At 55.4% G+C, this 12,896-nt stretch overlaps 1 protein-coding gene across 1 annotated transcript in view; it reads left to right on the forward strand.

Moving 5' to 3' along the window:
- Positions 1-11,954, forward strand: part of CAPN13 (calpain 13) — a 58,260-nt gene extending 46,306 nt beyond the window's left edge. The window contains 10 exon segments of the mRNA XM_060168965.1: positions 245-281; positions 617-678; positions 2,536-2,604; positions 2,712-2,718; positions 5,074-5,216; positions 5,314-5,371; positions 6,983-7,051; positions 9,047-9,122; positions 10,751-10,879; positions 11,839-11,954. Of these exon segments, the coding sequence (XP_060024948.1) occupies positions 245-281; positions 617-678; positions 2,536-2,604; positions 2,712-2,718; positions 5,074-5,216; positions 5,314-5,371; positions 6,983-7,051; positions 9,047-9,122; positions 10,751-10,879; positions 11,839-11,954 (766 nt within the window).
- The last annotated feature ends 942 nt before the right edge of the window (positions 11,955-12,896 follow it).

Raw genomic sequence — 12,896 nt, forward strand, 5'->3', positions numbered from 1 at the left:
AGTTTACAAAATGATTTGAAGACTGGGGAGGGCCACCCGAAAGACTGGACATGAGGTCAAGATGCTCGTCTGTCTGCTGACTGCCATGGCTGCCCACTTCACATCTTGCTGTGCTGAGGGCTCTCCACGTGTGTCCTTGGCATAGATGCCCAATGCCTGCAGGGGTGCCTGCCACATGTAAGCGTGAGCGTCCTTTGAATAGTGAGCTGGTCATCCTTGTCACACTGTCCCCCTGATTTTCTAGGAACCTGGACGATAATCCCAACCTCAGACCACTGCAGGTAAGCGTGCGGCAAGGCTTGGTTGGCAGACTTCACTGGGTCCCGTCCCCTCCCCAAGAGTTTCTATCTCCTTCCTTCTTGCCTCGCCACTGACCAATGAAAGCACAGATACCACAATGCGCTGGTGATGGCTCAAAGGGGCAGGGATGAGGTGAGAAGACCAGGCCTTGAAGGCCAGGCTGGACCCAACCATCTTCCTTCCACAAATTTCCATTTTCCCATTCCCCAAAAAGGTTTGATCCAATTGCTGGATGAAGCCTCTGTCTCAGATCCAGGTGGAAGGTTTTGGGGCCCTCACCTCCTTCCCCAGAAATCTGATGTTGGCTCTTCTTTAGATCCAGGCAAGTCATCCAGAAATGGCTCCCAACGAAGCACTTTCTACAGATACGCTCAGCAGGTACAGTACTTAGCGTGACGGCGAGGGGCCCTACATAGGACAGGTGATGGAGGAGCCGGAGGGAAGGAAACCTCTCCCAGGTCCTTATCAGGATAGAGGAGGAAGATGACTTGATGGGTGGTCGTGTCAGCCTCTCTCCCTGGATGTCCAGAACTGATCTGGAGAGACGGGGCACCCCACCTGGGGGACATCTGGGGTGAAGTGTAGTTTGGAAAGGAAGGGCCTGATTATAGGGGAGTGAGCTTTTAAAATCTTTAAACAAGCAATTGGCAATACCCCTTGAAATCTTTCCTCCTCTCGTTCTGCCACCTCCCACCAACGTTGGCATCCTTCTCAGGAGCTGGCCAGCTTCAGAAAGCACGAACAGCCTTCTTCCCGCCAAGCCACCTACATGCACAGGGGATTTTCTTAATGGTTTAATAAGCCGTTATAAAGAACTCCTTGACTTGTCAGGAAAAACCCAGCTGCCAGGGGCTCCGCACGATGGGCCTTTTACCATTAGTCATCATGTCGGTGTGGGAAGCGGAAAGTCATATAGATGATCGAGTGTACCATGCCGACCTCGGGCAGACAGGGGCCAAGGACAGGAAGCTGCCAGACATTCAGAAAGCTAACAGGGCATTGGTAACCAGGAGGCAGCCAAAGGGAAGTTATTCAGGTAGCTTGGGCCCAGAGATATAAATAAGGAGAGATGAAGAATGTGGCTGGCATGAGGGTACGTGTAATAGGGAACAGCTCAGTATGAACCTCCTTGAAATCGACACTAGCCCAGGATTCAGGCCCACATCTGGGCTGACTCAGAAAGCACTTCACTTGATGCAAAACAGGATCTGCTATGGTGAATGTCCCCAGTCTGTGAGCTTCTGAAGGCAGGGATGACAACGTATGCATTCCTTGTCCCCAGTAACTATCACTGTCCTTGGCACAGAGAAGGTGTTCAATCAATCTGCACTGAATTAAGACAGATTCACTTCCCCAGAGCAGATGCTCTAGCTAAGGTTACTTCCCCTAGGTGATCAGCAGGACCCGGTTAGGATACGTGAGACCAAGCTTCCTTCTGGGGCAGGTGGCAAAGTCCTCAACGTGGTCCATGAACCTGCACCTCTGAAATAAAAAATATAATTTGTCATATGATAAATGGTACAGATTCCCTAATCAGGACTTTTCCAAACAACAACCAAATGTCTTCTCATAGAGGGTAACTGGCAGCCCACATGAGGCCTTCGTAGGAATTAGAATAGAAGAGAGATGGAGCTTTGCGCCAAGGTGCGTGGCTTGAGAGTAGAACCCAGACTGGACTCCAACTTCTTTTCTCCCCTTGGTGGAGACCCTTGAGCAGGGCCAACCTGGCATCACTCTGCACAACCTGCAAACTGTCCTCAGAGGTTGTGTCCTCAAAAGAAAGTTGAGAGCAAAATATTCGTCCATGTACTCACTCTGTCCTGTCTCCCAATCTCTTGTACGCCTTTATCAGCCATAGTAGTGGTGGTGGTACCACAACCCAAGGTCCGCCTGTGGGAAAAGGAAGGACACACTCAGCCTTTGGGACAGGCCACATCCATCATCTATCATTTATTCAATCAGCAAACATGTACAGATACCCTAGGATGTTCCAAGGAAAGCAAAGCATCAGTCCTTAGGCATCTTCCATTGAGGTGTAGAGGCCGACGTGCGATTCTTTGGGCGTTTTGTTCGGGCAACTTTATCTCCATTCCTAGCCCCATCTCTTCCAACATTCTGGTGTTTACTGGGTGCAGGGACCAGGTCAGGGGCTGTCGAGCGCGGGGGATGTGATCCATGCCCCACAGCTGCTCACGTTCTCACGTGACTCCTCACCATGGTAACTGCTCTTCATAGTGAGATGCCGCGATTCTTTCGAGGAAGAAACTCAGTTGATGGCGGGCACACAACACCGACTTCCCTGACGTGACCGACCAGGGAGACGTTGGAGGGATGACCTAAGGGCCGATTTCAGATGCTGGCAGGATGTGTTGCACTGGTGACATCACTGGGGCTCATTTTTCCGGCTAAAGGACTCCAGTAAGGACAAACTGTAGGGCTGCTTTTGCCGTGTGTTCTGGGTGGTGAGGCCACCCTGGGGACTGCTTATCTGCTGTCTGTGTGGTACTGGTTCTCAGAAGACCCCAAGGAGGAACCTCCTTCCTCCTGACCTAGTGCCCCTCTACAAAGCCACCTGCTGGGAGCCGTCACTCCAACTCCTTCTCCCGCGGGACAGCTTCCCCAGGGTGGTGATGTCCCATCATGCCCTCGGCTTTTTACCAGGCTGAGTGAAGGAAACAGCTGCATGGAGAAGAGCTCTGCTTCTCTGTCAAATCGTCACAGAATCTGCTGCCCATAAAACTGTTGGGGTCAGTGTCCCGAACAGAAAAGTGAAGGCAGTTAACACCTTCAGAAGTTCAGGCCAGGAAAGTTTCTCTCCCCTCAACCTCAGCTGCTTCCCATTTTTTATCCGAGGAAAACCATGATGTCTCCCTTTCTGCTTCTGTGGCTGGGAAGACTAATGCTAAGTTATGTGCTCAATTAGAGCAACTTGTCCTAGCCTGGATTCCTGGTGTTTTTATCTCCCCTCACCACACACACACACACACACACACACACACACTCACTCTCTCTCACTCTCACTCTCTCTCTCTCTCTCTCTCACAGTAGTCATGTTTTCTCTCACTTCCTTTCTGGAAGCAGATGGGGGAACACACCTGTAGAGCTGAATTGATTCATTCAACAATACTTCTCCTGAGGGGCTCCCAAGTGCCAGGTATGATGAGGGGGAAGCAAACACAGCTTTCAGCCCAGTAATGAATAAAGAGAGAAATGCAAGGTGACCCACACCAGGTATCAAATGTCAGGAGTAATCAGCACTACAGATGTTCAGGGAGGGAGTTATCACCAGGGCCTGGAGCAATCAGGAAGTGCTTCATGGGAATCCCCTGGAGGTCCAGTGGTTAGGACTCCATGCTTTCACTGCCGAGGGCGCGGGTTCAATCCCTGATCAGGGAACTAAGATCCCGCAAGTCATGCTGTGCAGCCAAAAAAAAAGAAGGAAGGAGGGAGGGAGGGAAGGAGGGAGGGGGGGAGGGAAGGAAGGGAGGAAAGGGAGGGACGGAGGGAGGGAGGGAGGGAGAGAAGGAAGGAGGGAGGGAAGGAAGGAGGGAGGGAGGGAAGGGAGGGAGGGAGGAAAGGGAGGGAGGGAGGAGGGAGGGAGGGAAGGAAGGAAGGAGGGAGGGAGGGGGGAGGGAGGAAAGGGAGGGAGGGAGGAGGGAGGGAAAGAAGGAAGGGGGGAGGGAGGGGGAGGGAGGGGGAAGGAGGGGGAGGGAGGGAGGGGGAAGGAGGGGGAGGGAGGGGGAAGGAGGGGGAGGGAGGGGGGAGGGAGGGGGAGGGAGGGAGGGGGGAGGGAGGGAGGAAAGGGAGGGAGGGAGGGAGGGAGAGAAGGGAGGGAGGGGAGGGAGAGAAGGGAGGGAGGGGAGGGAGAGAAGGGAGGGAGGGGAGGGAGGGAAGGGAGGGAGGGAAGGAGGGAGGAGGGAGGGAAGGAGGGAGGAGGGAGGGAAGGAGGGAGGAGGGAGGGAAGGAGGGAAGGAGGGGGGAGGGAGGGGGGAGGAAAGGGAGGGAGGGAGGAGGGAGGGAGGAAAGGGAGGGAGGGAGGGAGAGAAGGGAGGGAGGGGAGGGAAGCGAGGGAGGGAGGGAAGGGAGGGAGGAAGGAAGGAAGGAGGGAGGGAGGGAAGGAAGGAGGGAGGGAGGGAAGGAGGGAGGAGGGAGGGAAGGAGGGAAGGAGGGAGGGGGAGGGAGGGGGAGGGAGGGGGGAGGAAAGGGAGGGAGGGAGGAGGGAGGGAGGGAGGGAGGAAAGGGAGGGAGGGAGGGAGAGGAGGGAGGGAGGGGAGGGAAGGGAGGGAGGGAGGAAGGAGGGAGGGAAGGAAGGAGGGAGGGAGGGAAGGAAGGAGGGAGGGAGGGAAGGAAGGAGGGAGGGAAGGAAGGAAGGAGGGAGGGAGGGAGGGAAGGAAGGAGGGAGGGAGGGAGGGAAGGAAGGGAGGAAGGAGGGAGGGAGGGAAGGAAGGGAGGAAGGAGGGAGGGAGGGAAGGAAGGAGGGAGGGAGGGAGGAAGGAGGGAGGGAGGGAGGGAGGAAGAAAGGAGGGAGGGAGGGAAGGAAGGAGGGAGGGAGGGAAGGAGGGAGGGAGAGAAGGAAGGAGGGAGGGAGGGAAGGAAGGAGGGAGGGAGGGAGGGAGGGAGGAAAGGGAGGGAGGGAGGGAGGGAGGGCTTCATGACAAAGGTGAGATGGGAACTAAGTGCTCAGAAATCCCAGTGCTTTCACAGTCAGGCTGGTGCGCCCCTCCGCTCCTGGGCACCGATGTGATTCCTGCATCCCTTCCTCGTTTGGATCAGGGGCTGGACGTTGATCCAGGACTTTGCGCCAAGGTGCATGGCTCGAGAGTAGAACCCAGACTGGACTCCAACTTCATTTCTCCCCTTGGTGGAGACCCTCCGAACCCAGGTTCAGAGCCTTCTCAACCAGGAATTCCTAAAAGGTAAGGAAGAACCTCCTGGCCCCAACCCCATCCCCATGGCCACGCCAGTCCTGTGCCCCCTCCCTGACGTTTCAGTTCTTCCTGTTCTCCTGCTCAGGACCTCAGCGGACACATCCTCTTTGGATGAGTGCCGGAGCGTTGCGGCTCTGACGGATGTATCCTTTGCAGTCATCCCCCTCCCGCAGCTATAAGAGCCTGTCTGCTCCTTGGGCTTCCCCAGGGGTCTATTTAGGACACTGGGGAACACTTTTCTCACCCTCATTATTTTCCTTCTTGGTTCTGAGGGCTCGCCAAAGAGCCTGGGCTCCTGGGAATTCTGCACCAACTTGCCCTCCAGAACCGCCACAGCAACAATAACAAAACTTATCACCTATCAGGCGTCTACTGCGTGCCAAGAACTGTACTGATATATATCTTTTCCCTCGTAATTCTTGCAATAACCCCTGTGATATAAGAAGTATTGTCCCATGATCCAATGGAAGAAACAAGGGTTCAGCCCAGATCCCGCAGCTAGTCAGAATTTGTGTCTGGATTTGAAGTTGGAGTTTTCAGCCTCCAAAGTCTATGTTCTAACATTATCCTTCACTGCCTCCTTGTAGCACCAGTGGGAACTATCTTCCTTACACCCCTCTCCTTACCACTGCAGGAGTCCTCACTGTTTAAGTTCCTTGCTCAGCAAGCCCCCAGTTCAATAAAGATAACAGCCACCAGCCTTGCAGAAAACTCTTCGGTCTGCGCGGCACTTACACCCCATTGTTACTATCGTGCTGCACTTGCAGATGAGACTGGGCTGGGACAGTGCAGTGACCTGCCCACGTTCCGTGGCCGCAAGTGGCGGGGCTGGGACCCCACCCCGGGTCTCCTGCCTCCCGTCCTGACTTCCGCTCTCCCCTGAGCCGTTTCTCCCCTGCCCGCCCCACCTCCCCTCTGGCTCCTCGTGGGCGTATCCCCCAGCCGCTGCCTTGCAGCTCCTCCCTCGGGTGTGCACGGTCTCCCTGGGGTGACACGGACCCCCCCCTCTTTCACTCTTAACAAGGCTTGACTGGGGATGTGAAGCCAGCCATTGTCAAACAAGAGGCCTTCCTGATGAAATCATCAGTCAGGCCCTGTCTCTGCTGGCTGCGGCTTGGAATCACCCAGAGACACTGCTCATCCCTGAGGGTGAGTCCAATGGCCCTCGGCAACCCCACATCCTGGGGCAGGCAACCCTAGGGGAGGTCATGCCTGCAGGACCCCTGCAAAGCAGACAGGTCTTTTCTACCCTTCCTCTTGCTCACCCACCAGCTCCCCTCTAGTTCCTCAGAGATCCATTCTTTTCATTAGTTTTCATTAAACCCATCGTATGGAGTGACCAGGGCTGACTTGAATGCACAGAACGCGGTCCATCCACTGGCGCACACTTGGCGGGTGCACTCACCTCTCATGCTGCCTCCGGAGTTGCAAGGCGCTCTCCTCCCCCCAGCTGCTCCCCGCTCCCCCCTGCCAGGGCCCCCACCCCAACTGGTGAAGGCTGTGTTTGGGGCTCGCTCTCTTCCCCTGGGCGCACGTGATGTTGGCTCTCCTTTCTCAGGGCCGCCTTCTCCTTCCAATTGATTGTTTTCCCTGTGAAATAAATCTAAGCCAGGTCCCTTTCAGATACAGCAAGAGCCAGCTGGTGTAGGGCCACATCCAGGTGACGCTGGACTGACTGTGTTACTAGTTGGTGGGTGGGGCTGCTCTCTCTGCTCACTGCATGAAGGACTGCTTGACTCTTAACTCCCCACCAGCTGAAGGTGAACGGGCGGCTTGACCAAGAGGAGTTTTCAAGGCTGTGGAGCCGTCTTGTCCACTGCCAGGTACCTGCGTGTTCCCTTTTGACTAACACTCTTATTCTGTCTGGTTTAGCATATGTTTACAGGGTAGCCCGATCCTACACCAGGGTTGAGGGCTATGAAAGGAGAGGAGACTCACCCCCACCCTCAAGGAGGGCCCCTGTTTTGCTTGGGGGTCTGTACATGCACCACTAGAAGGTACAAGGCAATGCGCGGTCGGGTGGCAGGCTGAGGACCGCTCTAGGAGGCTGGAGGAGAAACGGGTCACAGTGACTGTAGCTGAAACTGCCAGCTAGCACTGCTCTCCTCATTGCTCCCTGGGCCCAGGCAGCATCCCCTAGGCCACCAGTTCACCTCACCCCCTTCGCCTCCGTCTGCCAGGACGTACATCAGAATCACAGCTGTGGTCTGTGGCCTCAGTGTGGCCTCACCGTTGTTCTCAGGACAAAGTTGAAACTCCTCAGCTGTACATAGGATCCTCCGAGTTGGGGCCCACTTTGGGGTCCAGGAGAAGCCCTTTCCCTCATCCCACTGACTCCATCGGACCCCAGCCCTGAGACTCCTTGTCCTCCCGTCCCTGCACTCAGAGCCTGCCTGATGCCCACCCAGCCTGCGGGTCCAGCCCCAAAACCCCTTCCCTGAGGGGCCTCCGCTGGGGGCCTTGCCCGCCCCCCTAAGACCCAGCGAGTCCCCCTTCAGCTCCTAACACTCGAACCCACAACAATAAAATAAAAACACTTTCAATTTACATATTATTTATTTATATCACCGAATCCCTGATTGGGGTCATTTAGTTTCTCACCAGGCACTGCAATGGCCGACAGTCCTCCCATTAGATTGCAGGGTCCTCCTGGGCAGGGATCCCTCATATTCGTCCTTTTCCCCAGGGCCTTCCACGGTGTCCAGCACACAGAAGGCACTCAAGAGTGCTGAACAAATGACCGAATGAACGCGTGACTGAATGAACGAGTCCGTACCTGATTGAGAACACGCTAAGCCTCTGAACTCACAAAAGCCAACTAAGGCCAGAGAAAAGTTGTCAAGCCGCTCTTTCCCAGTAACCGGCTCCCACGAGCTGCCTCAGCTGCACACCTGCTTGGGGGTATTTTGCTTTAAAGCAGCTCCTGGGCAGCAGCTGAGCATAGGCCAACGTTAGGAGTCCCGGGTTCAGTCCTGCGGTGCCTGCCTGCTCCGTTCAAGGCAAGTTACTCACCCACCTGTGTCCTCACCTGGGAAGCAGGAGGAGCCTGAGGGTTCGAGTGAGAATTAGGGGGAGGGAGAAAAGTCTGGGGCAAACAGAGAGCCGCCCTTTACAAAATCGGGGCGTTCGGGTGACTCCACACCACGGCCGTGCCTGGTCCCAGGCGCAGTTCTCACGTACCTTCAGTGCTGCCTACGTAGCACTCACTATCGTGCAAGGCGCGCTCCTAAATGCTTTATAAAGATGTGCTCGTTTACTCCTTGCAACGAACCTGTGAGGTAGGTACTGTAATTGGCCCTGGGCTACAGAGGGGGAAACTGAGGCCTAGAAAGGTTAGGTCACTTGACCCAGGTTACACAGCTGGTAATAGTCAAGCTGGGATTTATACTCAGCGGTTTGGTTGTAACGTCTGTGCTATTAACCCCACCCTAGGCAACCTCTAGAGAGCTCTCTACCTCCCTGGAAAGCAGGAAGCCTCCCGGGCGGCAGGAGCCCAGTCTAGGGGGTGAGGAAGAGGAAGGAGAGCAGGTCGTGGGAGCGGGGTGGGGGGGGAAGGTGCGGGCCTGGGAGAGGGACCCGCTGCCCCGCGGTTGAGGGCCAGGCAGTCAGCTTTATCAAGCAGAGCCCATTCCCCAACCCCGGCCTCAGCTATGCACCCTGCCGACCTCTGAGCTGGGCCCACTCGTGTTTTAGTGAAGCAGCCTCCAGGGCTGGGAACGAGATTTATCGGGACCTCCCTCTACCCAGGTACCCAGGACATCCTCTCCCAGGTGGACACTGGGACTCACACGGCCTTCTTGCTTTTTCTCCCATATCAGAGTGTTTCCCAAAACTCCCGGAAGAACTCTGGAGTTTTCCGAAGCTCGGATTTGTGGAAGGCCATAAAGGACACAGGTAAAGCCGGCGACCCTTTGAGCCATGATGACTGGTGTGTGTGTGTGTGTGTGTGTGTGTGTGTGTGTGTGTGTGTGTGTGTGTGTGTGTGTGTGTGTGTGTGTGTGTGTGTGTGTGTGTGTGTGTGTGTGTGTGTGTGTGTTGCCCTCGCCCCCAGCATGCTGTAGAAAAGGGCTGGTAGGTGCCGGGCATGGCGGGGAGAGAGCAGAGCACAGTGTTTGTGCCCTCCCCTGCTTTACACTGGGTCTGTGAGCCTCCTGCCTCCAGACGCAGACTCCACCCTCCCCCACCTGAGTTCTCGCCTGCCAGTTAATTCTCCTGATTGCCTTCTCTCCCCAGCACAGCTCTAATTGTGTAGAAATGACCCCGCATGGTTGGTCCCCTACCAGAAATCTAGCTTGCCCTGAAGATGCTTCCATCTCGGCATCCGGGCCGTCAGGGTTAAATACCCAGAGGTGGGCTGATGCGCTCTCTTTACAGAGGGTCTGGGGCTAAGTGAAATCAAGTGGCCTCTGTCTGCTTCAAGGAGGCAAGAGCTTTCAGTCCTGGGAGAAGGGTAATAACAGCGCAGGGCGCAGATGCTTCATATTTCAGCAACAACGTCACCTCATTTGACTGTCTCAACAGCTCTGGAACTTGGGAAGGACAGGAATCGTTATCCTCACTGTACCCATGGGGGAAATAGCTCACAAAAAGGTGAAGTCAGGAAACTGCCACCTTCCTGAATACAATGTAAAATCAGGCTCCAGCAGGTCCCCTGCTGGAAGGGCAACCTCCACGGGTGTCCCTCCCAGGGGCTCTCAGCCTGTTGAGCGGGTAGAAACCTGAGCTGCTGCCCGCACCCGGCTTCAGCCTCTATCCTGGCCTTACGTTTTCACAGCCGAGGGCTGTGGTTCTCATACTTGAGCCCGAGTCAGGACCCCTGGGGGCTTGTGACAGTGCAGATAGGTGAGCCTCACCACCTGCCCAACGTTTCTGCTTCGGGAGGACTGGGGTGGGGCTCAAGAACTTGTACTTCTGACAAGTTCCCTAGTGAAGCCAAAGCCGCTGGTCTGGGGAATCCCACTCTGAGAACCACTGAATGGCCAGTGAAAGACGAAACCTTTAAAGGAGAACCTCACTCCTGACTCCAGAATAAGAAAAGGGAGAAAGAGAATAGTTGGAATTTGGCTGAAAAGCTGGCAGGGGCCAGTCCCGGTAACTGAAAGGGCAACAGAGCTGATGTGATTTGAGGGGGCAGTTTGAGACCATGCTAGCTGCAGAGGCATGCCCTATCTAAAGGCATTCAGATCCACATTTTATGAGCTCTGCAGGGGAAACCGAATATGTCTGTGGCTGTGTGGGGCCCACAGGCCACCGGGCTTGTCCCCTAGATGGATGGTTTGGTTTACAGTGTTCTGATGGCTCACCGGGGTGCACAGGCCCCCCTGATTTTCAGTCTGCCGTTGTTGGTTCTGTGGTCAGTGTCCCCCTGGAGCTCACTAGACGTGCACGATCACAGGACTCGAAGAGGGCGAGGCAGCTCTCTCCCGTCCACCTGAGCCCACCACCTGAGCTCTCCGCTCTGAGGACAGGACCACCCCAACTCCCGACCTCCTCCCTGCTCACTGGCTCCCCCTGTGTCCCAGACTTCCTTGCAGGGATCTCCGTCACCAATGAGCGGCTGGATCTCATGAGACTCCGCTATAGCGACAGCACAGGCAGGGTCAGCTTCCCCAGCCTGGTCTGCGTCCTGATGTGGCTTGAAGCCATGACAAGTGTCATCCCGGGGCCATCCTGGAGACCTTCACAAAGGACACAGGAGGGGACCAGGAATGCGCTCCAGCCCCAGGCCTGGGCTCGTCCCAAGGGGCAGAGCCAACGTTAGCCTGTGTGATGGTGTAGTTGCCTGGAGTCCCCAACCTCCCTTCTGCACCCTTTTCTCCCCAGGACATTCCCCCACCCCAGATCGCTCATTTCCTCATCACCCTTCTAGCACGCCTCTCAGGAACCAGGTTAAATCGCTGCGGCCCCTCTCCAGATTGTGTTTATGGTTTAAACCTACTCTTTAGTCATGCAACGAAGGGTTTGATCCGTGCTGAAGGATCGCACACACAGCGAGTAGGTGGGAGCAGTAGGTCCCCCCAACCAAGGCCTCAGAAATCCAGCTATGTAGGCCAGAGGTTTTGACAGTTTTTAGCAGCACACCCCTTTGTTTTAAATGACATTTCACGTGAAACCCCAAGCCACAATACAGCTCCAAATGGAGCTGTTGTGGTTGAGGTCAAAGTGGGAACTGTCCTACGCTCACATCCTTGCACCGCCCCTGCCATGTGGCACTAACCCCACAGCTCTGAGGCAGGCAGTTAACAAGGTGAAGAGAGCAGAACGCTGGGAGGGTAAAGGAGAAGCCAGAGGTGCAGTCTTGCTCCAGAGAATTCGCAGCTGGACAAGGGAGGTGCCCCGAGATACCTGCTAAAACAAGGCCCGCATCCCCACAGCCACGTGCGGAGAGTACAAAGTGTAAGGAAGCTGCAAGGGGCAGGGGCGTGTGGGGCAGGGCAGTCAGGGGGCTGTTCTGAGGGCTGAGCCTGAGCCACGGGTGTCGAGTTTGGCTGGAAAGAGAAATGGAGGGGAGGCCGAGCACACTCCAGGGCTGCACACAGAATCACCACGTTGGCTTTCATCGCACGTGGGCCCAGGCCTGTCCTGATTCTTCTCCTCCTCTTTACCCCAGAAGCGTTCCAGAACCTCTCCAAGGACGGAAGAGGACTCTCCCTGACAGAAATGGAGGTGAGGTACCTTCCCGTCACAGAGACAGGGCACAACCCCAGGCCGCCTCCCCTCACCTGATTCCAGGGGGCATTTCTCTCCCTGAGGTTATTGAACAGTCTGTCAGGCCAGCCAAGCTGCCGGCCCCCCGCCTCCAATTACGGCCTTTATATATTGCTGGCTGCCAAGCCTGCTTTAGGATCCTGGCAGACAGATTTTATTTTTTCCAATCGCTTAATAAAGCAGAGGATTGTGTGGGACTCATAAATCCAGGAGGGAACTAAGGAACACCTGTGGAGCTCACTGTTGTTTTTAATTTATTTATTTTATTTATTTATTTTTGGCTGCGTTGGGTCTTCGTTGCGGTGCGTCAGCTTCTCATTGCGGTGGCTTCTCTTGCTGCAGAGCACGGACTGTAGGCGTGCGGGCTCAGTAGTTGTGGCTTGCGGGTTCTAGAGCGCAGGCTCAGTAGTTGTGGCGCACGGGCTTAGTTGCTCCGCAGCATGTGGGATCTTCCTGGATCAGGGCTCGAACCCGTGTCCCCTGCATTGACAAGTGGATTCCTAACCACTGTGCCACCAGGGAAGCCCCATGAGCTCACTGTACATTAAACTTACTCCCAGTGAGTTTTTGAAAGAGCCTCCTGACCCAGCCAGCTGGTTGACCTCAGCTGTCCCTCTCAGTGCCCGGCTATTCAGGGAGCAGCGGAAGTTATGCTGTAATAGAGGGCCGAGACCTCCTGCTTGGGTTGGAATTAGCTGGAAAAGGTTGATGAGACTAGACTGAGATCTTTCAAGGGAAGAGGGTACCATTTGCCCTGCTCTGTGTTAAGCTAACTAGTTTAAAGTTGTGTTGTAACAAGGATGCTTATTTCTCACTGGATGAACCTGGTGATGTACAACTGAAGCCAGGAGGAGAGCTGACCCCAGAGCCCAGATAAGACGACAGAGCTTTAGAATCATTTCCTCCCAGGGGCACAATGCATCTTCCCCTCCAGGAACTGCACACGAGACTCTCTCCCTG

This window comes from Lagenorhynchus albirostris, chromosome 13 (genome assembly GCF_949774975.1).
Source record: "Lagenorhynchus albirostris chromosome 13, mLagAlb1.1, whole genome shotgun sequence".
Lineage (NCBI taxonomy): Eukaryota > Metazoa > Chordata > Mammalia > Artiodactyla > Delphinidae > Lagenorhynchus > Lagenorhynchus albirostris.